This window comes from Thermobia domestica, chromosome 2 (assembly GCF_964235325.1).
Source record: "Thermobia domestica chromosome 2, izTheDome1.hap1.1, whole genome shotgun sequence".
NCBI lineage: Eukaryota > Metazoa > Arthropoda > Insecta > Zygentoma > Lepismatidae > Thermobia > Thermobia domestica.
Genome location: NC_137455.1, coordinates 45,367,141 through 45,392,406, shown reverse-complemented (window position 1 = coordinate 45,392,406; position 25,266 = coordinate 45,367,141). Strand labels below are relative to the sequence as shown.

Genomic DNA, 25,266 nt, shown 5'->3' with positions numbered 1-25,266 from the left:
AGAATAATGTCAGAGATGTTGATAGTTTCAATAACGCACCGTCAAGGATAAGTTTTCTTGACACTATCACATGACAGAGTTCCTTATCTTTTCATAGGGTATTAATTAACTTGCGCAAGTAAGTATCTGTGTAATCTAGCCGTAATTACTTAGTTCTTCTACTCATAGATAGGGGCCTTTCTATTCCTAACTATTAATCTTCTAAATTCCACATTTCAAGGTACTTATGGAAAGGGAATTTAGTTAAAAAATTAAATTATATTTTTTAAAAATAAAAATGTAATTGTTAATTCCTGTTAATTATTATAATATAAATATTGATTCATAAAATTAACTGTTTGGGGATGGCTATTTTAAATTAGCTTTTTCCAGTTCAGAGACCAAAAAGAGAGAGGGAAAAAGTAATGAAAAACAATTTTCAAACTGAATTTTTATTATATTGCGGCCTACATAGAATGACTTATTTGACAAATGAGGCTTATACACCACACTCGTTCTTTCCGTCCAGATGTAGTGTTTATCTTCCACATCCGTCGTCAACAGGATGATTGACTGTGTTTATATGTCACATTGATGGCTATCAGCATTAAGTTTTCATTAGAAAATATATAACAGAATTAGTTTGGAGACAAATTTTAAACATCAAAATAAAAAAAATGCCCAGCTTACTCCTGCAGTACTAGCTTAATGAGCATGCGTACCAAAATTAGATAAATGACCTAAATACTGCCTTCGATTATTATAATTTAGCGTCCCTTTCGGTAGGGAGGCTATATGAGACATGGACCTCCAGCTTAATGTTGGATCAGAATCATAATTATAAGCTCCACCGGAAATTGAATCTAGGCATTCCGCACCAAAATCGCGTACGCTAAGCATATAGCAACGAGGAAGGTGTTTCTGCCTTCGAGCACGGTCTTTATACAATACGAACAATCTGCATTATAGAATTCACATAAATGTTCTATATTTTAGGTGCTAAAGAAATGCGAAGAGGTATTACTCGAGTGTTACTGGATGGGCAGACCTATTGACTGCTGTTCGGCATGGATCCTTGGAAGAAACCAGTTAGGTTATTGCTATAATTTCAATTACAAATACATCGATACAGTTGGTTACTATAGGTAAGTCGTTATAAATGAAATTCCATAATAATTTTAAATCAGTTTATCTGGGACTTCACACATTTATTAAGGGCTACCTCTAATAATAATAATAATAATAATAATAATAATAATAATAATAATAATAATACTAATAATAATAATAATAATAATAATAATAATAATAATAATAATAATAATAATAATAATAATAATAATAATGCACAAAGAAACCATAACACTGTTAAAAAGTTTCATTATCACACCCTCAGATAGTTTTCACTTCTTAAGAGAATGTTCTCGAATTTTCACTGAAAACTAAAGCTGGAGATTGTTTCATATTAATATTATGTATTATTATTTGTATCAATGATGAACTATTAAACATTGTAGTTTTCGGTGTTACATAACTCAATAATTATCTTGTTCTTACTGTTAATACATACCTTTTGGCATTTAAATTGTATTTTTTAAAGACATGAATTGTCAATAATGATACTAATAATTTTATACAAAAACACTTCCATTAAATTTAAGTAAAAAATCGTTATACGCGTATTTTAATCCGTCACTATACCTATTTCTGTTTGGTAACACACACACACACACACACACACACACACACACACATATATATATATATATATATATATATATATATATATATATATATATATATATATATATATATATATATATATATATACTGCGGTCCCATTTCGATTATAATTACTTTAGTAATCAACAAAACTTATCAGGATAGTTAGTTCAATAAATTATACTATTTTTCTTACCTTTAAAACTGTGCATTTCCTTAATACTTATAATTCATTTTGCAGAAATTAAAAATACACTTCAATCACTTATGGTTTCCTCACCTATTATATCTTTAAGAGCATTAATAAAACAAGTTTTAACAAGTTTGGTCACAAGATTTTTTATCACAAGGTACCGGACTATTGTCCTCGTTGCCTTATAACCAAATATACATAAACGTTATCGTTGCTTTTTTTATATAATACAAATATTCAAGAAAAAAAATGTATCCTGCTATCTCGTTACAAGCAGAACTCCACAGTCATAGACAAACATCCTAGTTTAGATCTCACAAAGTCAATAACTAACAATTTAATTAATTTTATTTGTTTTACGCATTTCAAATTCGAGTTTTAAATAATATTTTGATCTGAATCTTAAAACAAATACTATGTAATAGATAGACATAGGTATGTAATAGATAGACTGTCATGCATGTATGTATAATCAAGTATGCATATTATTTCAGAAATATTTCTTACAAAGGAGAGCAACTAATAATTCGGCCAGACAGTGACATTCGAAGAATAACAACGGTTAATTCTGACTTGGGATTGAAGGTTGTACTGAATCTTCCAGATATACATTTGGGCTCTTATAATTACAGAGTAAGAATAATATTTTTGTTGGTTTGTGTGAGACGGTTTAGTATGGTAGCGATATAAGAAAATTCGTTCAATCTGTACAGTTAAAAGTCTTTCATAGATTGTTTTGTGAATTTGGATTTGGGTGTATTATCCAAGGATCTTATAAAATAGAGGATATGAACTTACAACAAAATCTTGCAGCCATACGTCATAGTTTCGCCACCCCTACTCTGCCTACTCCGCCCAATAGGATCCCAATGTTTTGAGCCAACAATCATGGAGGAAACGAAAGTAGCCAATAGGACGATGGCATAAACGAGAGTAGCCAATCAGACGTGCCGATTCTCTGTTGTTTTTTTGACTTCATTGATTTAATAGGATCAAGATATATATATGGGCAGATCCTCTATTTTATAAGATCCTTGGTATTATCATTAGGCCGTTTAATTTTTCTTATTCCTTCTTTGGATAAGCTCGATAAATTTTAATCTGTCATTATAGAAAAATTATCTGCACACTAAATTTGCTCTCTAAAGTTTATTTATGTACGATTGATTCTTCAGTTTACATTTTCTCTCTTTCATTTGCCTACTTGGAGTTTTAGAAATAACGTTCGAATCAAAGATGGCGTGTGTCAATGAAAATTTGACCTATGAACCACTGACTCACCACCGACTGTGAACCATGATCTACTGGACCCATGACCCACTGTGACTAACCATGGCCCAGTTCAAGCCACCACCACCACCAAAACCCATCCTCATCAATTCTGACCCATGATCCACGCCCTCCTCTCCAGGTCTGTGAAGTTAGACTACCCAAATTAGCTTACCCACTTTTATCTACATGTGTTGTTAGATCCTCGTTAGTTCCCGTTAGTTCTTTCTAAAGTTCCGCTAGTTCCGCGATTTTATACAAATTAGAGCACAAATATAATTTATGGATAGGCTAACTTCACATGTGAAGTTTGGGTCAGCAAGTTTTCCCAGATTTCTGGACATGAATCGTTAATTCCTCGTTAGTTCACGTTAGTTCTTACAAAAAGTTCCTATAAAGTAACTTTTGTACGAACTAACGGCAACTAAAATAGAACTAACGTTTCATGTAAACTGATTCGGATGTCAAGTTCATATGTAAAGTTAGCGTACCCATTAACCCTTTGAGTTCCAGTGACATCCATATACATGTGATAAAATGCTATAGCACGCACATAGGAAAATGACATTGGAACGAAAAGGGTTAATTTTTATTTATATAGAATTTATATGAAATCGCAGAACTAACGTAACTTTAATAAGTTCTAACGAAGAACTAGCGACTCATAACGAGAAACCTGCATAAGATTCTTTGATACGCTAACATGTAAAGTTAGCGTTCCCACCAATGTTTATTTATGCTCTATGTATACAATCGCGGAACTAACGGAACTTTAGTAAGAACTAACAGGAACTAACGATTCATGTAAAAAAATGTGGAAAGCTTGTTGGGTACGCCAACTTCACATGTGAAGTTAACCTACATTTTTATTAATGCTTAAATTTGTATAAAATCGAGGAACTAACGGAACTTTAGTAAGAACTAACGTGAACTAACGAGGAACTAACGATTGATGTCGAACAATCTGAGAAAGCTTGTTGGGTACACCAATTTCACATGTGAAGTTAGCCTACCCAAACATTTTTCTTTATGCTGTAATTTGTATAAAATCGCGAAACTAACGGAACTTTTGTAAGAACTAACAGCAACTAACGATTCGTATCAAAAAATGTGGCAAAGCTTGTTGGATACGCCAACTTCATATGTCAAGTTAGCCTAGCCACATATGAGGGGTGTTCAGTATGCTCTAAAACTGACCCCTTCTCTCTCATATAGGAGCATGATTTTAACATGTGTAGAAAGTAGATATCTTATGATGACTTTATGCCGCAGTGCAAGTTATTTGACCATGTACTTTCTTCTTTGCAGGTGTTTGCAGTAGAGCATCTGTAAGAACTCTGTGAAAATGGAAAATAGTGAGGTTCGTGCGGTCATCAAGTACCTGCAATTGAAAAACTTACAGCCAAGGGAAATTCATGACGACTTGGTACAAACATTAGGACAGTCTGCTCCATCATATCCTACAGTTGCGAGATGGTGCCGTGAGTTCAGATGTGGCAGACAATCATGCGAAGATGCCCAAGCAGGTGGGCCACCAGTAACAGTGACCACCGAAGAAAACATTGCGAAGATCCTGGACATGGTTATGGCAGACAGACGAGTTACCATCAGATATTTAGCAGAGAGTATAGGGTTGTCAACCGCACAGTTCATAACATCTTGACCAATCATTTGTGTATGAAGAAAGTCTCAGCACGATGGGTCCTGCGAAACCTGAATGCTGATCAGAAGAGGAGCAGAGTGACATTTTCAGGGCAACTTTTGGACAGGTATCGTGCAGATCCAGAGGACTTTTTGACACGATTTGTGACAGTGGACAAAACACAAATTTCGACAGTGGAAATTTCTTCGGGGATTGTTCCACCACTTTCACCCCGAATCCAAACAAAGTTCAATGCAATGGAAGCACACCAGCTCCGTAACCCCGAAGAAATTTCGTGTTCAACAGTCAGCCAAAAAGGTTATGGCAACTGTTTTCTGAGATGCCAAGGGAATACTGCTGATGGATTATCAGGAACATGGAACCACAATGACGGGCCAGTAATATGCTGACCTTATACCAAAATTGCGAGTTACAATAAAGAGCAAGATACGAGGAATGTTGGCGCGTGGAGTGTTGCTGAATCAGGAAAATGCTCCCGTTCACAAGTCCGGAAATTTGTGCATCCCCCTTATTCACCCGACCTAGCCCCAAGTGACTTCCACTTGTTTCCACATTTGAAGCAGCATCTCCGTGGACAGGTTTTTCGGGATGACAATGCCGTCATGGATGCTGTTAATACGTGGTTGCAGGAGCAAGAGGACATCTTCTTCCAACAGAGTATAGAAGCTTTGGAGCGGCGATGGACTAAGAGCATTGAAAGGGCAGGGGATTATGTTGAAAAATAAACATATTTTCATTTCTATTATATTTTGCTTTCTTGGTGAGTATTAGAACATACTGAACGCCCCTCGTATTTTTGTTTATGCTCTAGTTTGTAGAAAATCGCTGAACTAACGGAACTTTTGTAAGAACTAATGGGAACTAACGAGGAACTAACGATTCGTGTCGAAAAAATGTGGCAAAGCTTTTTGGATACGCCAACTTCACATGTGAAGTTAGCCTACCCATTGGTTTTGTGTATAATTTCTTTAAAATCGCGGAACTAACGTAACTTTAGTAAGAACTAACGGGAACTAACGGCTCATGTAGATGAAAGTGGGTAAGCTAATTTGGGTAGGCCAACTTTACAAACCTGTCCTCTCCACTGACTAAAGAGTTTACAATTGTAATAAAAGACGGCTGTGAAATTATCACTAATCCGAGTTTGAATTTCTACGGTCAATCGCTGGAACAGCGCTCTGTTACAATAGTGATGGATCTGTTCTTTACCATATAAAATGTTTTAAGTTTTTCTCATGGGGCATATAACGAGGAATTTGAATTTAATTATCACATATAATTATTTCCCTGTTGAATTACAGACACTTTTCAGTGGAAAATACGATGAAATTTGGAAATCTCAAGTCATGGTAAAGTAGACCAACGTAAAGGGGAAAAAAATAAATAAAACGGTCCAAAATTCGAATGTGTCTCGAAAGCAAAGTAATAATTCCTGTTGCTATTATTACAATTACAAATAGCAATATCTAAAAGTGCCTGATTTTTTTTTACGTAGATATACTCATCTTAAGCAAGTAAACAAAAATAAATGAAATAGGAAGAACGGAGGCCTTGAAAGTAAAACGTAGACAAATTCACCACAGTTCAGAAGATGCTGTATACAATGTACTGAGCAGAGTGGGTCGATGGTTCATGGTGGGTCAGTAGGTCAGAATAGGTCACGTCCTGTTGACCCACGATCCACCGACATATTTACAAATATTGGCACACCTGATCCACGACCCATTGACCCACTTCATCTCTCGTTCGCATTTCAACTGAAAGTACCACCCGTACTGTTTGGTGTACCCATACAATAGATTGAAAATAAATTCGCTAATTAATATTTGTTTTGCGTTGTAGGGACACATCCTCATCCATTCTCCCTCTGAAGCATATACATCAGATATTCTTCATGGTATTTCCATTGGTGATCAACTCAACTTAATGGTTAACGCAGATTTCTTAGAATCTACTCATGCTGTGCGAGTATTAAGTTTGGAAACTAGAAACTGCCTTTTCGATGATGAAAGCACCTTACCTTTCTATCCCACATATGATGAACAAGCCTGTATTCTGCAATGTAAAATAGCATCTCTTCGAAGGCATTGCGATTGTACTCCGTCGTTTTATCCAGAAAACGGTATGTAGTTCAATATTACATATATTCTATGTAGTATTAGTTTCTGGTTTACAGTAAACAATAAACAAACGTATATATATACAGGGTGACATAGTTGGGATACTCTACAAGTACTTTGGAACATTTTCACTATATGACCCGGGGGCCGCAAATCAATAGTTTCTGAGTAATTTGCATATGTGTGATTTCTTTGAAATTTGCCGGCTAACGAGAGGTGTGCGAGAAAGCTTTACCCTGACCCACTTCCACATATCGTAGAGCGTTGAAATTTTGCATGTGTAATCCTACATACCTACATAGGTCATGTGATAATGTACACTTATAACTCTGCCCCGTTGCTGTGTTATAGGTCCGAACGTGAAGTAAGGAGTAGTGGTCCAAAATCCATTAGTGCACCTCTGAAAGCAGCGTGGTAACATCGCAGAAGTACTTGCCATGGAAATGATTACATGGTTGGGAAGAGGCGGAATGAAGATGATGTGCAGTCAAGAGAAAACGCGAACTATGACGAATTTCATACCCAGGATCGTGAATCTGTTCGGCCAACATTCGAGCAGTGAACGGGTACGTTGTTTTCCAAGAGGTGGATACCTTTCGCGAGCATGCCACGCTCTCGGATTTCACAGGATCCCATAACGCAATCAGCAGTGAGGTATAGTATATCCTGTTAATTGTGGTACCGTTTGCCTGGAAAGTAAGCAGTATTACCCAATGCTGATCCCAAATAAACGTGATCATCACTTTGGTTGAACACGGACTTCCTTTGGTGGTAGTAGATCAGTTTATTCGATTCCTGTTTCTTCCTTTACGTATTTATGCAAGGGAATGACTCAAAGAAGGGTTCGACTCACCAACTCCGGGGTAGCATCGGTCTTTTAGATGGGTCTAGGATTTGGGAAGGAATGGCCCTGGCCTTCTAGAAGGTACCATCCTGACCTTCGCCTGGTGGGAATGAAGAAAACCAGGGGAAACCTAGTTAAACCAATGACAGCGTGACGACTTGCCACCATCAAGGGAAATCCGTGTTCAACTCTGAGTGACGAAGGTGATGATCACGTTCCTTTGGGATCAGCATGGGGTATTACTACTTGCTTTCTGGGCAAAGGGTACCACAATTTCCAGGGTATATTCACTATACCTCCCTGCTGATTGTGTTGAACGATTCTGTGAAATTCCAGAGCGTGGCATGTTGGCAAAAGGTGTTCACCTCCTGGAAAACAACGCACCCATTCGCTGTTCGAATGTTGGCCGGACAGATGCACGACCCTGGGTATGAAATTCGTCATAGTTCGCGTTTTCTATTAACCGCACACCATCTTCATTCCACCTCTTCCCAACCATGTAATCATTTCCTAGGGGCAAGTACTTCTGCGATGTTACCACGCTGCTTTCAGAGATGTACTAATGGATTTTGTACCACTACTCCTTACTTCACGTTCGGACCTATAACACAGCAACGGGGCAGAGTTATAAGCTGTACATTATCACATGACCTATATAGGTATGTAGGATTACACATGCAAAATTTCAGCGCTCTACGATGTGTGGAAGTGGGTCAGGGTAAAGCTTTCTCGCGCACCTCTCGTTAGCCGGCAAATTTTAAAATCACACATGTGCAAATTACTCAGAAATTATTGATTTGCGACCCCCGGTTCCAAATGTTCCAAAATACTTTTATAATATCTCCTTGCAAGGAATGCATCGAAGTACCAGTCACCCTGTATGCAGGATATTCTGGAGGAAACCAGTTCTTTACATATAAATCTATATTGAAATAAATTTAGATCTGTTTTTATAGAATAATTAATACTAATATTACATAATCTTTTTCATCTAAAGTGTCTTTATAATCGAATAGACTCTTTGAATTGATTTGCTCTTGCCTCTCATTACCACTAGCTATAACGAAAAATAACGAATAAAATCTCCTAAAAATTGTAAAGGGGATCACATCATTCCATGTATAGGATATTCAAAAGAGTATTTTGCAGTACGAAATCCTACATATTACTTAATTATGTGCAATCAATGCCCGCCATTTCTGTTCTAGTAAGTTGGCAGCACTGCACGTTACACGATTTTTATGTGTTGTCTTTGTGGTTTGTAGTCACAGAGCGCCGACTAGCTCATGTTCTTCATCTGTTTTCTATACGGGTAGGGATGGAGCCCTTCACGACGGGACAGCGTATTGACATAGTGAAAACTTATTGCAAATGTGGTGAGTGCTGTGCAGAGTCTGTTCGCAAACTCCGTGGAATGTTTGGTTAACGTAACGCACCGAAAAGTCAACTGTGGTTAGACTGATTGCTAAATTTGCGAAAAGCGTTGTAGACATTAAACCCTCGGGCCGTCCTCGTGTTAATCGTGCTGTGGAAAACATCGTCATCGTGAGTGATAATGCTGCTATAAGTCCGGTGAAATCTATCAGCTGACGTTCACAACAATTGAATATTTCCAGAACCAGCATGCAACAGTGTTGCCACAGTCCTAGCTCTGGAGTGGGCTGAAAAATAGTACCAAATTGAAACAAAAAGGGCTGAATTCATTATCTTATACCATCGGGGGTAAAAGTGTCGGGGAACGCGGGGGGACGCCGTCTACCCACTTTCAGAAAATATCTATGGCGTCCCCCACTTCTAAAGAAAATTACAATGGGCAAAGATAGGCACGGGGGACGGCGTGACGTCATGCATCTCCCTACTTTTTCAGATCCACTTTTACCCCTGAGTGTAATATATGGCTCTATAACACGAAAGTAATAGAGGTAAAGTTCTATAACACTTCCCCCCCCTTTTCCAAGAGTTTAAATCAAGGAAGTTTTTTTTAATTAATTTTTAAAAACATCCAAATAGGACGACTAAAATTTCTACCACACTGCTTCTTTCTCGTCTCCTTTATGCGCGGATGTGCTCATCTAGTGTCATTTGCTTTTCGGTATAGTTGGAATTACGAATTTTCTACACAAAGTTCGTAGCGTTATGCGGTGTAACGTCACAGAAATGAATGTTCAACAGCATTTTTTTAAGAGTCTAACACACAGTATGAGTAACGTGATATGTAGGAAAAGTCTTACTGACACTTTTGAAAAAGTGACAAGTATTTGTTAAATGGTGCTGAATTGGGTAGAATTGTACCAACTTTCTCACAAAAGGGTCTGAAAATGCCTGCGTGGTACCAACGGGCCGATGAATGACAAAAAGGGCTCAATTTGGTACAATTGTACCAAGTGTGGCAACACTGGCATGCAACGAATTCTGAAAGAACAGATGCAAATACTGTAACATTCAGTGCTGCCAACTTACTAGAACCGAAATGACTGTCATTTAAAAAGTTGTGTTCCTTATAGGATATCCTTTACTTTCAGTTTTCCGTGTAACTAGAGTTCTCAATGTGATCATATGATGATACAGTACTGTGTTCTCCACTTTCTTGTTTCAAATTTATACATGAAAGTGTCTTTTTACGGGAAGACTCTGTTCAATTCCCGGTATTATATTAGATTTCTGTTCAATAGCCTGGCCTTGGTGCTGGAACATCTGGTATACGTAAGACTAGTTTTCCTTTCATTACAACTGTTTTATTGGACGGTCATTCCATCGTAACGGGTGTTACAATTGGACGAATATAAATTGTTATAGTAAAGTACTTATTGGGTCAAGATATATCAAACTGCCTTGAAACATCACCGTTTGTCCGTATATTTTAGTAAACACTAACTTCGTTGCATATACATGATACCAGAACTCAGTGATAGTGAAAAGTGTGGCGTAACGGGCGTTACGGCAATTGGACATGCACTTTCAGATTAATGTAAAGTTAAGCCAAACTGAATGTCCAGATCAAAATTTGTTTTCAATTATGTGTGCACTTTTCTGAAACTATCATGCTGTGAATATTGCAAACAGAAATTTCATAAGTATAATAGCTTTTATTTTAAAAACTGTTCAATAGTGTAACGGGTGTTACACAGTGCGAATGAATTTAAATCAGCTTCACTTTTAATGTACATCTTATGTAAAGAACAAAATATTACAATGTTAATAGATAAAAAGTTACATATGTAGTACAGTGTAGGAAATAAAAAAACAAAATAATAAACATATAAATCAGAAGAATGTGGAAAATTTCAGTATTAAACATGTAGGTCTGTTCATACACTGATCAATGAAAGTCAATTCTTTTTATGCTTCAGTAACATTAACTTTGGAACTAAACTGATACACAACTTTACATTATTCTTTAATTTTCATAATCGGAGTTAGCAGTTTACCAATCTCGTCATGATTATGAATTATACTTTCCAAATTTCCGCGTAATTCAAATTCCTTTTCGCCGTAAGATTTTAAGAACATAACTCTAATATCACTATTTTCTTCCAGAAGTCCTTGACAGATTCCAACTTGACGACAGTCTTTGTTACTTGTTTCATCTTTTATTGTCACCAAGACAAATATTCCAACAAAAACATCTTTTCACGAAGGGCTGATCACAACTTCATTCATAGGGTGTATTTTATCTTCGGAGTCTGTATACACGTCATGTAGAGTTTTTCTAGTTTCTTGATGGTACAGATGTACTGCTTGAAATGTTTGCTATTGTGTCAGTTTCTTCTGTTTCGAAAATATCAGAAGTATCATTTCCATCATTTATATTTTCTGATTATTGTATCTTCAATAAGAAAACAGTGCTCTTCTTTAATCGATTGAAACGGACAACAAAATAAATGCTCTATTGAAATGGAACTGATATATTGAGCATTCTGTCTTTGGGGTTTCTAATTTTACTATGCTTTCCTAGAAAATGCAGAATATGTAATTTCGCCTGGAACTGAGCCACATCTAAACTACTCTGCTACATATGCCATCTAAATTAAATTATGTGCTGTTCGATGCATTCATACCGAAAGGTAGCCAGTTTTGCAGTTGTAATAGATAGGATGCCTACCATCTGGATGATACTGAACGAATGAGGGCTGATCCTGTTTAGTCAATTAGCTGTACTAGTATTAAATTGCACAAATATTTGCACCAGAAAAATGCTATCAGTTTTGAAAGTCTGTCGCACTGCAGCCCCTAATGATTTGCTAAACGAAGACTTCCAATAGCAGTTTATTGGGCTTCTTATGAAGAAGTAGACTTCTGGTATGTAATGAGTACTCAATTGAAATACGGCGTTTTTATGCTATTTAATCACTACCCTGCGTGTGCGACTTAACGGGGAATGAGAGGAAGTCCCCCATCCCACGATATCTCCTAGATGTTATTTTCTCTGAGCACTTCGTCACCTCCGGCACAATGTTCCTTAATTCGCACACTGCACACCCTTACCATAATTAATGCCTTCAGAAGAGGACCCTCTGTAATTTTACTAACTTCATATTCCCTATTTAGAGCCTTAGAGCTAGCCTAAGTGCACAAAATATCACTGTCAAACCAAGCTAACAATTCACATGTAACACCCGTTACACTGGCAATGTAACACCCGTTACTCAGTTTTTACCTATTAAATTAGAAATATAATGGTATTCACTTCCCTGTTCTATTGACCATGTGCTCAATTTAACTTTTGCAAAAGACAGACTACTTCTGACTTTCAGTACAAGTTGTATAGAAAAAATATACCTGAATTGTAACGGGCGTTACATAATTACATTGGTACCAAAAGTAATCAAATAGTAGACTATTTAATTTAGTTATAGCTTTAAAACTCCTGAGCTTCAGTTCCCAAAGTGTACATGCTTGTCTACACCGCAGTGCAACTGAATCAAATGCTTATCACATGATAATCAGGGGTATCCAAAATTGCTGGAAAATTCTCCCTTCGACTGGCTTCGTGCAACATGGAGCTTCAATCACTCAAAAAGACAAAAACTGAAACTTTTTAACAAGAAATCGATCTGCATAGTAAATTTTGAACCTTTATGGTCATTTTTATGTAAATAATGAGCAAAATGTATTTTTTTTAAAAAAATCTGCCCTTAGGCTCATATGTAGGCTACGTGGAATGGCCGCGGACTAAGTTTATGGTTGTTGCATAGGGTGTTGTAGCAAAGCGGTGTTGATTCATTAATGCCATTGGTCACTTGGAGAGAAAAATCCAAGAACAAAAGTTGTTGGGTCATAAAATTAGTCTTTATATTGAGGTTCTTTGATATTAGCAAGAAAGTTGATGGACATGTGGTCTATGCGTAATGCTTACGTTAGTCTCATTTACATCATTTCAAATCTTAAATAACAAGAATGTATTTTCAGTGGGAATGATTTACGAGTATTTCTAATCTCCTGAAAAGGGCTCTGTGTCCCTATCTAAAAGTATACAAAATTTGATCATAAATATTTCATTGCACGTGAATTTTAAATAAATACTAGCAGCGTTCACCCCGCTTCGCTGCGGTCACCCCGGAACGCAATAAACGTTGTTACTTAGATAATTTTTACTTTTTCGCTTTCAAGTGATATGATAAAAACCATAGTAGATTGCAGTAAATGTTAACATTATATCGCCTGTCATTTATGTTAACCCGCCGAGTGACACGGTCATGCGGGTTGCATATAAATACGTTTATTTTTACCTATGATGAACTAACAAAGGATTTGTACGTTATGGACACTTGAATGGTCAATTATCTCAAGACACTGGTAATTAAAAATTAAAGTGATATGATAAAAACCATCTAGGGTCCAAATCCTAATAACCCCCCAAAAATGAAAGAAATTGGTTCAGCCGTATTAGCGTGATGAGGGAACAAAGGATTTGTGCGTTCTCTTTTATATATATAGATTTCTAAGACCATTATTAAAATAATGCTTGTTCGGTTTCACGGAACAGTTCGGATTCTATTTTTATCATATTTAATCTTCGTGAATTAAATTTTAATAAAATTTTATAACCCATTATCTAAGTTATTATTGCGTATACGAACGAGGACAAAACACTAGTTCCAGATTCTATTTTTCAACTTAAATAAGAGGAAAACAACATTTAAAAATTAGTGAAAATCCCTATCGAGAAGAAGCACTGCCAATTGATTCATTATTGGTTTATGTGCTGCCAAAAAAAAAAAAAAATCTCCTTGTCGGTTGGTACCAACGGAGGCAACTCCGAGCATTAATTTCGATTTTCCATAAAAACTAAAGATTCCATTTAAAATTAAGGTATATAAGGATTTTTTCTTCCCTATGTAGAATATAAACGGATAAAGGTTCACAAAGGTCAGATTTACTTCCTTCTTCCTCTGTTTCTTCAGCAAGCCCTTAAACATCCTTTACTAAGGATGCTATTACAATTGACTATCCTAAATCTAATGTTGTTTTATCATTAGTCTAATTAATCTAATCTGATCTAGTCTAGTCTTAGTCTAGTTCTAGACTAGTCTAGTCCTAAATCTAATGTTTTAATAATTTGATGTTTAATTTTATTAAAATGTTGTTTGATATTTTTCTAGATGGCCCTCGATGTACCATAGAAGGACTGAACTGCTTGACCAAAAATTATTGTAAGAAGAATTATTATAATAATAACTAGAGATAGGAATTTTTGTGCTGCACTTTTTTTGTATTAAAATGCTCAAATTAGCTTGTTTTATAAATAAAACATTAAATAAACACTCCTAACTGTGCTTTAGTTGCACTTCTTTGCACTTTTTTCAATGAAAGCACTTTTTCTATCTTTTTTCAATATGGAAACCTATTTGCACTTTTTGGAGCTCCTTTATCTCACTTTATTCCTATAATAACAGAACAAAGTAAATCTAATGTGTGTGTAGCATTACATTACTTCCATTTGAGTATGATTCCATTCGACAAAAGCTATTGAATATTAAGTAAAGGAAAATAGAGCCTTTCTATTTCAACTGTGCCCCTCCTGGCGCTGCTGTCGATGTGTGTTTTCCTGTACCTCCCTCGAAAGAGGAGGGGCAAGTTGCTGCGGCCGAGATCTTTCCATTGTTGGATGCGGAAGCGTTGCCACGATGGATTATTTCACGGACTTCATTGTGCTCTGTCTTGTTAGTCATTCTAAGTAGCCTACGATCTTCACTCGTCAAGACCAAACAACTGAATGACAACTTGGCAACACAGCTGAGGTCATTCACTTCTTTTCCCTTAGCAAAGGGAGGTTTTCCTCCGTCAGATTGTGGCGGGGTGGGGCCGAAGCATATTTCACATATTTTCCGAGAGCACACCTGAGATAGACAGTCTCTAGCAACATCAAACAGGCAATTCAGAGAGTAGTACACAAAGCACTATAGAACATTTTTTTCTGATTGGCTGAAAATGACTGAAAATGGTCACGTGACCTAGATAAATGACCCTGGTTGCGTGGTGTGACGTCATAGGGTCATGTGGTACAATGTTTTGTGGTCACGTAATCTCCGAATTATTGACTGTGACTACATCGTATGACGTTTTATTTTAAGTCACGTGACTTCCTAAATTTTGGGAGGATCTATGAGTCTTAAAAATGTATCTCTAAAAGTATGGAGGTCCTAGTTTGTTCCTTTGGATAGGTAAAAAAAGTTGCTAAACATTAAAAAATTGGGATTTTGACGTTTTTATCCTCTATGATGGATGTTTATCGTCCTATAGAGGGTACCTTACCCTTTTATGGCTATTGAGGTTTTGTTACCTACCCTTGTGGTTCCTTTGAATGGGTGTGGGGTGGGCATTATTTGTAACCTTATAATTTAAGATGAGTGCTTGTGATTGTATACTTATGGGCCTATAGTGAGTACCTCACTCTCTTCCATCGCTGTACTCCTTATGGTCTTACGGTTAGGTATGGGTGTTTATGAAAAAAAAAAAATACACACATAGATCGATCGATCTGAATACTTGTGGCAGATGTTTGACTCGTCGGTCTTATTGGTTGTAAGTGCATAAAGGAAAATCTCATTGAAATGAAGATGATGCCATATGACCTTGCTGGTGTCTAAGACCCTCCTGAAATTTGAATAAAAAGTCTATAGATGCAGGGCCGGATTTCCCAATAGGCCCGGTAGGCCCGGGCCTATGGGCGCAAGCTCCCAGGGGGCGCACGGCCGAGAGAAAAAAATTTAAAATATCTAGAAATAAAAATAAATAGCCATAACTTAACATTTTTTGAATTGATTTTAAAATATCAGGCTAATAAAGCATTCTGATTTTGAAGTTCATTGGAACAAATAATTGTTGGTAAACTATTTGCATCGTGGAGTGGTGTTTAAGCAATTAACATATAGGCCTGATTTAATTTTTTAATAAAGGTTTTTAGGAAAGTAACTTTAACCAGACTAGGGGCGGAAAAAATTGTTGGGCCTAGGGGCGCCAAAATGCTAAATCCGGCCCTGTATAGATGAATATTTTACTCTTTTATGACTAGGAAGATTCGACTATACTTAAAATCACGGTGCATTCCTTTGAGTATTGGTCATCCATAAAACATTAGTCATTTTCTTTATATACCAGCTTGGCAGTAACTAACTGACTACTCAACAGTTATAATATACATATTAAAATGCTAGGTTTATATTTTATCTCCAAAGAAAAGTTTATATGTTTGTCTCCAATCCTTTCAACAATGAGATCTCAAAAACCACAAATGTTAGAAACGTGCCGTTTTCACTGGTCGATTCCAACTTTTGTGTAGATTGTCCAGTTCTAATTGAATATTAAAAAAAAAAAAAAACATGACTGTTATTTCTTTATTACATTTTTTTAGGGATACTGGAAGTATTGATTTTTTTTTTAAAAAAAAGCACCATATCCTACAAGTTATACATTCCAACACCAGATAATTGTATTCGGGAGTATATATCTCTCAGGCGTTTGTTTTTTGCCCAAATCGTAATAAAAAAAAACGAAAGATAACCGTTTCTCCAGTCTATTATGAATCTTTATTGTTTGGAGTGTTTTGCACAATGAACACCATATATCACTAACATTATAATTAATAGTGTGTATAATGTATTTTCTTATTACATACTGCATACAAGAAGAAAGAAAACACTGATCATACGAAGGAGTAAAAGTGGATCTGAAAAGGTAGGGGACCGTCTGACGTCATGCCGTCCAACGTGCCTATCTTTGCCCATTGTAACTTTCTTAGAAAGTGGCGGGACGCAACAGATATTTTGTGGAAGTGGGAGGAGGACGTCAACCTGCGTTCTCCCTCACTTTTACCCCTGATCATACGTGAATTAGGAAGTCCAACCAAAAGTAGGCTCAATCTTCAAACGGTGCGTGATATTGAAAAAATAATCGAAAAAGATTTCCCCTTTATGGTACCCCTTGCCGATTTTACCAAGACGTTTTTCATTTGTGTCTGTAAAGAGAGACATGTACAGATGTGAGGAACGACAAGGAGATTCATGATCATATCTGAATGATGCCCTGTGTAGAGAGCCCAGGTTCAGCTGGTCTATATATTAAAATGCTAGATTTATATGTTTGTCTTCAATCCTTTCGACAATGAGATCTCGAAAAACCACAGGTGCTAGAAACATGCCGTTTTCACTGGTCGATTCCAAATTTTGTGTAGATTGTCCAGTTCTCATTCAAAATTTCTAAAACCGTGTCGTTATTGTTCTATTCAACATTTTAGGGGCCGTTTTGAGCTCATAAGATTAACATTGTTGCAAGCCGAAATTACGATGTTAGGCGTGGGGGCGCGGTGGCTCAGTAGTAGAGCGTTCACCTCTGGTGCTTGGAGTCCCTGGTTCGATCCCAGCTCGCGCCGTGTGGACTTTGTGGTGGACAAACACCGTGCTCGTTGGTTTTCTCGGGGTTCTCCTGTTTCCTCCCACTTTCTTCATTCCACCATTTCACTCATTTCTCATTATCGCCGTCTTCTTTAGCCTAACCGGCTTAACCGTAGGACGTTAAAGATTCCATTTTTCATTTTTTACGATGTTAGGCAACCAGTGGAGAAGTTATGTATGACGGGTTGACTGACATTGGAGGCGTTTTGCTTAAAACTGAATGGCAAAACCTATTGCATGCTGGCACCTTCAAAGGCCTCAAGGGACGCAAAAAGACGTACTCGGACGGATATGGATTTATTTTAAAAAATATTTCCACTAGATATCGTGTTATTTCTACAAATTTGCAACAAACTCACTCCAACATCTATACATAGTAATTCACTTCCGTTGTGAGTCTGCTATCCTTTACTTGTGTGAGTAAGGAGACTTGCACAGTGGGAAGGAGATTCATGGTCAAAACAGAACGATGCGCTGAGTAGACAGCGCAGGTTCAGCTAGTCACTGTATTAAAACATGAAAGTACTTTAAGGATCATGATGGCTTTTTAGCGTAATGACAAATGATAACTTGGGTCAAGATTACATGACCTCGAATTTATTGAAATTCCGCCTGAAAAGGGCAGAGAAAAACATTTCAAAATTATTTCATGTTTCTGTTAAGACTGCTTCATCAGCATGCACGAAATTCAGTATATGGAACAAAGAGCATGAATTTTCTGTTAACTTGCACGAGTTCTGTAGATTGTAATACTAAAGAAGGGAGAAGGAAGTGGGATATTTTACTATTATTTCATGTGATTTGTACTTTCGGATATAATGGCACGAAATTTGGTAAATGTATTGAAGATTTGATTTCTGATTATATCGATATATCACTCATTATTTATACGAATCCAATATGTAGGACGCGAAGTGAGGGGCACATGAGGATGAGTGTGCACAAAATATTACCCACAGTAATACGAAGGATAAAATTCTAATAATTAGTTGAATTTGAGTTGATTTTCGTATGCTAAAACACGCTAATAAGATATAAATACAAATAAGATCTAATCGTAGGCTTATTTTATGCAAATAATAATAAATTATTGTCTATTTGCTTGTTCAACAATGTTATACTTTACAGCTCTGCTTTGGACATTGGTGGATACAACCGGCTTTGAACATGGAGAATTGGTCCAATGTTCTTGTCCTCCATTATGTTCAAGAACAACGTACAAAGTGCAGAGAATATTCCGTAAACAGTAAGAATTAGTATTTACATATTTTGAACTATCTATATATGACTGCTTTCTAGGTAGAATGCTTTCATGTTAAAATCAAATTATTAAATTATTTCTTACAAGATATACACACGTTCGAAATATTACAAAGTAATATTTCATAAGAAGAATCCAGAAATGTGTTTTTAATCATTACATTTTACACAAAATGCTTTCATTTATTTCATGTAGGTATTTAAAAAAATATACAGTATTCAGAGCCTTCATATATTGACATTATGGATTATGAATTTACAGATTTAATAAATATGTGAACTACATTGGATAATTACTTAAGTTATAACATGTATTCTTGCTTTTGATTTTAGAAACACTACTCAAACCATACTACGAGTCAATTTTTTCTCTCCTCATTTGCGAAAGTATAAAAGAGATGTCAAATTTGATCGAATAGATCTTGTAGGTATGTATATTTAATATATTACTTATAAATTGAGAGGGTTAGTGCAACAGTGGTCTAACCCACATTTTTTAAAATGAAGAAAAATCAAGTTAAAGTTAAACACATGTGTTTTTTTTTGTGTACAATATACCAAAAGCAAGCACGAGCGGTTGAATGTGTCATACATTGAACATACATACGTTGTACAAAAAACCACTTGTGTTTATGATTAACTTGATTTTTCTCCATTTTTAAAAAAATGTGGGTTAAAACGGTTCTTATAAATTATTGAGCCATTAAAAAGCCAACTCCGTTAAATAAATTTATTTATGTCTATCTTTTGTTCTGACAACGACATTCCAAAATCCTATTATTTAAAACATATAAAACATATGAATATCTCATTTCGATATTACAATTAATATATATATTTCTTTTTCTTTTTCTTCTTCGAATTACATAATCAGCCTAGTACATATTTTAAAATATTTTACGCCCAAATAAAATAAGGATTTACAAATAGTAAAAATATACAAATATACAAAGTACTGTTGTAGGGTTAGACCACTGTTGCGCTGACCCCCTCAATTGTAAAAGCTACATAAAAACTCTTAGTTATAACATGAATTATAGTATTATTGTACTTTAAAACCCAAATATTCAATTATAATTGTATTAAGGATTGATTACAATTAACTATATATGTTCAACTTTGATTACCCTATGGTTCAAACAGTGTGATTCTATTGCTATTATGTATAACTAAACGGTTTGCAGAAACCAAACAATTGATTACAACGGAACAAGGTTTTTACTACATCCTATTGTGTAAATAGAGTTTAATCAGAATTCTTCAAAGCTGTATCGTGGGGCCGGAAAACTGAACGGCTGGCAAGGTGCAAAATCCTTTCAGATAGAAAATGTTTCAATGACGATTTTCCCACGGAAAGCTAGTTGTACGAGCTATAGTTGGGGGCATACGCAATACCGTGGGATTTTGAAGAAGCAATTGTGTGATTGATGGCGATGGATAGGTAATGAGCTACAGAATCGTGTACTACCGGGTGTTTTGTCTCAAAGTGTGGCCGAGCCAGTTTATGACGTCATACTTCTAAGATGGCCGCTAACGCCGACATCGATGTCTTTAGCGCTATACAGGGGCTAAAGTTCTCAACTGATTTTAATGCGAGGTGTCTCAATTTATTTCTTATGTCTTCCATATTTGCCTTTTGCATAGATATTTGCCAAATAAATAGTATCACTACTTCAAAAATTAAGAAAACTATCAAAACTGGGGTAAAATTAAATAGCTTTTTCGAACTTCAATGGGCATACAGACTAAACTAGTGAATGGGTTTTAATAAGTGTCTAATTCTCTTCCATGGTTGTTATTTATACATATTGCATTGATATTAGCCCAATAGATAATTTTATTCATTTACAAATTTAATAGAAGTCGGTAAAATTGATATAAAATTGAGTCTTTTTTGAAAGATATGCAGTCAAATATCGAAAATAAAAATGGTGTGAGGTATAAAATGTTAACAAATCATTATGCGGATAAATACATTAAATTAAACAAAAGTTTCCGATTATAGCGTAATTTATTTTCGTATTGTAGTGGACCACTTCCTTATTACAGTTAAAAAAAATATTCATCCTAATTAAACAAAAATGAAAATTATTAAATATGTTGGATTGTAAAAGTAAAACAAATAATAAAATACTTCAAATACACAAACAAACCCTTTTTATTATTATACAATTGTTTAGAAAGGCATCTAATACTAGGAATGTGACTTATGAGTCATCATCTGAGTCCGACAGTTACAATTGCATTTGATCGTCATTTTCACCGTTGTCACACTGCTCTTCCTCTGTGCCACATTTGCAAAGTTCTGTTAAGTGATTGAGCACAGTGTTACAATTAACACAATAGACAACACATCGTTCTTTGAAACAACTGCAATGTACAAGTTTTAAAATAGTTTCTGGAGCGCATGTTACATGACTCGTGATAGGAAAATACAGATTTCCAAACTTTTCCTATGAAAATGTGGATGATCAAGAAGATCCTAGTATGGAAGATTAGACAGTAGCCAGTCCATTACTTAGTAGTGAGTTCTTAAGATGTGTTGGTATAAAACTGGCCTCGTTCGCAGCAAATTTTCACTTTGAACGTCTTTTTTTTTTTTTTTTTGGTAAACAGCTACCACCGGAGCTTACCAATGCCTGAAAATCTTACCTTATAAATACATGCTACAAATCAACCTTTCTATCAAATAGTAGATTGGAAACACTTGGAAACCCTTCCGTTTGAGCCTCACCAGCTTGCTAGACAAGCTTACGGGCTATGCTGTTCAGGAAGCGAAGCTATTATCGTTGGGGATTGCACGCATTGTTGAGAAGGTGCAAAGGCTCGCCTCTGGCAGTTTGATTTTAGCGTTGAAGGCATCCCATGTTATAAAATGATTTCCTTAACACAGAACAAGAAGTTTCTGTGCAGAATTATGTATTTTTATTAGTGGCAACTTGTTTAACTCGTTCGCTGCCACTTGACGCCATATGGCGCCATTCATACCTATTGCTGTGTGCCAGAGTTGGCGTGGGTCAATGAATACTTGACCAACGACCCACTGACCCACCACCCAAAACGACCCACTTTGACTCATGACCCACCACCCACCGTAACCCACTCTGACCCACGACCCACTGGGATCCACCATGACCCACCACCCACCGTGACCCACTCTGACCCACTACCCACCATGAACCACTCTCATCCACTGTGACCTAGTCTGACTCACCAAAATCCATCGTCATCAACTCTGACACATCATCCACGGCCTCTTCTCTACTGACTAAAGAATTTACATTTGTAATAAAACAAGACTATGAAATTGTTACTAATCTGAGTTTGAATTTCTATGATCAATTGCTCAAGCACCACTCTGTTACAATAAGGGTGGAACTGACCTTTACTATATAAAACGGTAAAGTGTATGTCAGTGAGGAAATTGAAGCACTTCAAGATGGGGGAAATTAGTGTGTACCTAAATTATACTTGTACTAAGAGAGTATTCTTGTAGTGTTAATTTCTCAACGCATTCCAAAAGAAACTTGTATTTGCAGGATAATACCCCTGTACAATATGAAAAAGGTTATGATTTTTCAGTTCACAGTATTTTTCTCACATAAGACTTGAAAAATGAGTTTTTCATAGCGTATAAATGTGCTCGGGTACCCTCTGTGAGAGCATCTCCGTAAAGTATGCTCATAATTGTAATTTGTGTAATCACTAAAACACCACAAATATGCATAATTGCAACTATTATGAATATTTATTCAAAGTAGCTTACCTTCTAGTTTATAAAAAGCAAGACACATTACAAATTAGGTACAAAGTTGAATAACACAAATAAGCCATTAATAATACAAGTATATATTTTCCGTAACTCATAATTTGCCAACTTAAAACAAATCTGAAATCGGGTTTCTTTCCTGTTGGCCTCCAGAACTTTTTCGTGGTAAATCATCCGCAGCGAAATGATGTCCATCCTTCAGCCAAGAAATAATTAGTTCGTCTACTTTGAGCTTGTCTAGCCGTGGTCCATTAAGACTGATGAACAACAAGTTAATGTTTGAGCACTTAGTCTATTTCTAATATCAGTTATCTGTAAATTCATAAGGGAAAATCCCCGTTCGCACTCTGTCGTGGAAATTGATAATGCTACTACCTGACGTAGAAATTTCTGCAACTCCTCATCGACAATCTGCTTGTTAGACTTTAGTCTGATAACTTTTTTCTCGGTCAGTTTTGAAATACTCAGCAAGAAGTATCACTCCTCTATCACCATACATCTTTTCCATATCGATCATGTCAGTTGGCAATGTCGACCCATGGAAAACAGAAACTTAATCTACCACACCTTCGATAGGGAATCTTGTGCATAAATTATCAATTAAAGCCTGATAACCTGATGATTTATTTGTTTATAAGGGTCATTTATTTGAAAAGGAGTTTTGGATTATTTGAAAAACGAAATTTTCACACTGTTCAAAATCATTATTTTCTTTATTTTTCTGTTCGCTATAATGACTTACATTAACAGCAATACAGTGGTTCAACACGAGAACCAATATTTTGAGAAATATTGGTAAATTTAAAAAATGCCCTGAACGGAGGTGACAGCTAATTGAATGGAGAAGTCTTTATACCAGCATGGATATGACATACGAAGGTGACAAGACCATCTCTTTCCAATTGAGAAGTAAAAATTAGTAATAAAAAAAAAAAAAAAAAAAAAAGTAGTATTACATGATATTAGTATTACATATGTGTATAAATGATTGCCTATGTCCGGAACTCAATTGCTGACATTAGCATTCAAATCAAGGGTCTTATAAAATAGAGGATGTGCCCTTACAACAAAATCTTGAAGCCATACGTCACAGTTTCGACACCCCTACTCTGCCCACTCCGCTCAATAGGATCGCAATGTTTTGAGCCAACAATCATGGCGGAAACGAAAGTAGCCAATCAGACGATGGTAGAAACGAGAGGGTAGCCAATCAGACGTGCCGATGCTCGGTTGCTTTTTGGCTTCACTGATTTAATAGGATGAAGATACATATGGGCAGATCCTCTATTTATAACATCCTTGATTCAAATGAAGTACAGTATTTTGTTTAACATATGCTATCCTTAATAATTATTTATTATTATAAGAAGAAATACGATGTGCGCATTAAAAATATAGCTAGTTAAAAGGCCTCATTGTGGCGAAATTAAACTTCCGCTAACTTTACAGATTTTGTGTAATATCTTCAAAATGGATAAAATTAATCAAAAAATGGAAACTCATTGTACTAGACACTATTATTTTGCATGAAATACAGTTATCACGACTCACCTATGTACTTTCGTTTTGCAGCCATTATTTAACGTGAAAATAAATGTATCTATAAAATGTTCGTAAAGCCAAAGCAGATAGGTGAGTCGTGATAACGGTATCTCATGCAAAATACTCTGGTCTAATATACTGCTTTTCCACTTTTCGATTAATTTTATCTGTTTTGAAGATATTACAGATCACGTCCCCTGCGTGCACCCAGTAATGAACGGAGGTGACCAGTGGTCGAAGTGAGACGGTATGCGGTGGTATGCCATACCGCCTCTGGTTTTTCAGTGATGAAGGCATACCACCTCTGGTTTTTCAGTGATCAAGACATACCGTTACTGGAGAGTAGATGCTAAATATCTTTTGCTAAATATCTTTAATAAATCCATTTTTATACATAATAAATGACGAATAGCTTTGCACATAAAAAGATTTTGTTTATTATGTAAAAATAATTTCTAAGTTGACAACACCGACATTTCCCCCCTATCTTTTGTTCCTAAAATCCGGTGTCTTCAAAGAAGTTCATCTAGTTTATATTTTGATGTGTCATATTAATTTTTTTTTCTTTCTTATGTATGTGTGTGTGTTGCCTTAATGCATATGTCGTATTTTGAGCATGGACAAATTTGTCTGCTGTGGTCCCTGTGGAATACGCATATTCCGGGAGTTTGGAATACCTCTCAGTCAAGTAGGGAGGCCGGGAGTTTTCCCCAGGAAATTGTTAATATAGAAGCTCGATTTTTGAGTATAGGGGCCGCGGTGACTCCCGGGTTCGATCCCAGCCCCCGCCAAGTGAACTTTGTGGTGTACAAACACCGTGTGCGTGGGTTTTCTCGGGGTTCTCCCGTTTCCTCCCACTTTCTTCATTCCATCATCTCATTCATCACTCATCATCACCGTCTCCTTTAGCCTAACCGGCAAAACCGTGGGACATAAAACTTAAAGATTTCATTTCGTTTTTTCAATTTTTGAGCATTTCGTGTATAATTCTCTATAATACAACATAAGGGTA

General features: G+C 36.1%; 1 protein-coding gene across 1 annotated transcript; it reads left to right on the top strand.

Annotated features, from left to right (window-relative positions):
* The first annotated feature begins 805 nt into the window (after positions 1-805).
* LOC145678998 (sodium channel protein Nach-like) lies at positions 806-19,385 on the top strand. Its single transcript, XM_081749599.1, has 6 exons — positions 806-1,124; positions 2,389-2,527; positions 6,669-6,948; positions 14,393-14,443; positions 18,812-18,929; positions 19,277-19,385. The coding sequence occupies exons 1-6, from the start codon at positions 1,018-1,020 to the stop codon at positions 19,383-19,385; spliced, it is 804 nt and encodes a 267-aa protein (XP_081605725.1). The 5' UTR covers positions 806-1,017.
* Positions 19,386-25,266: the final 5,881 nt, after the last annotated feature.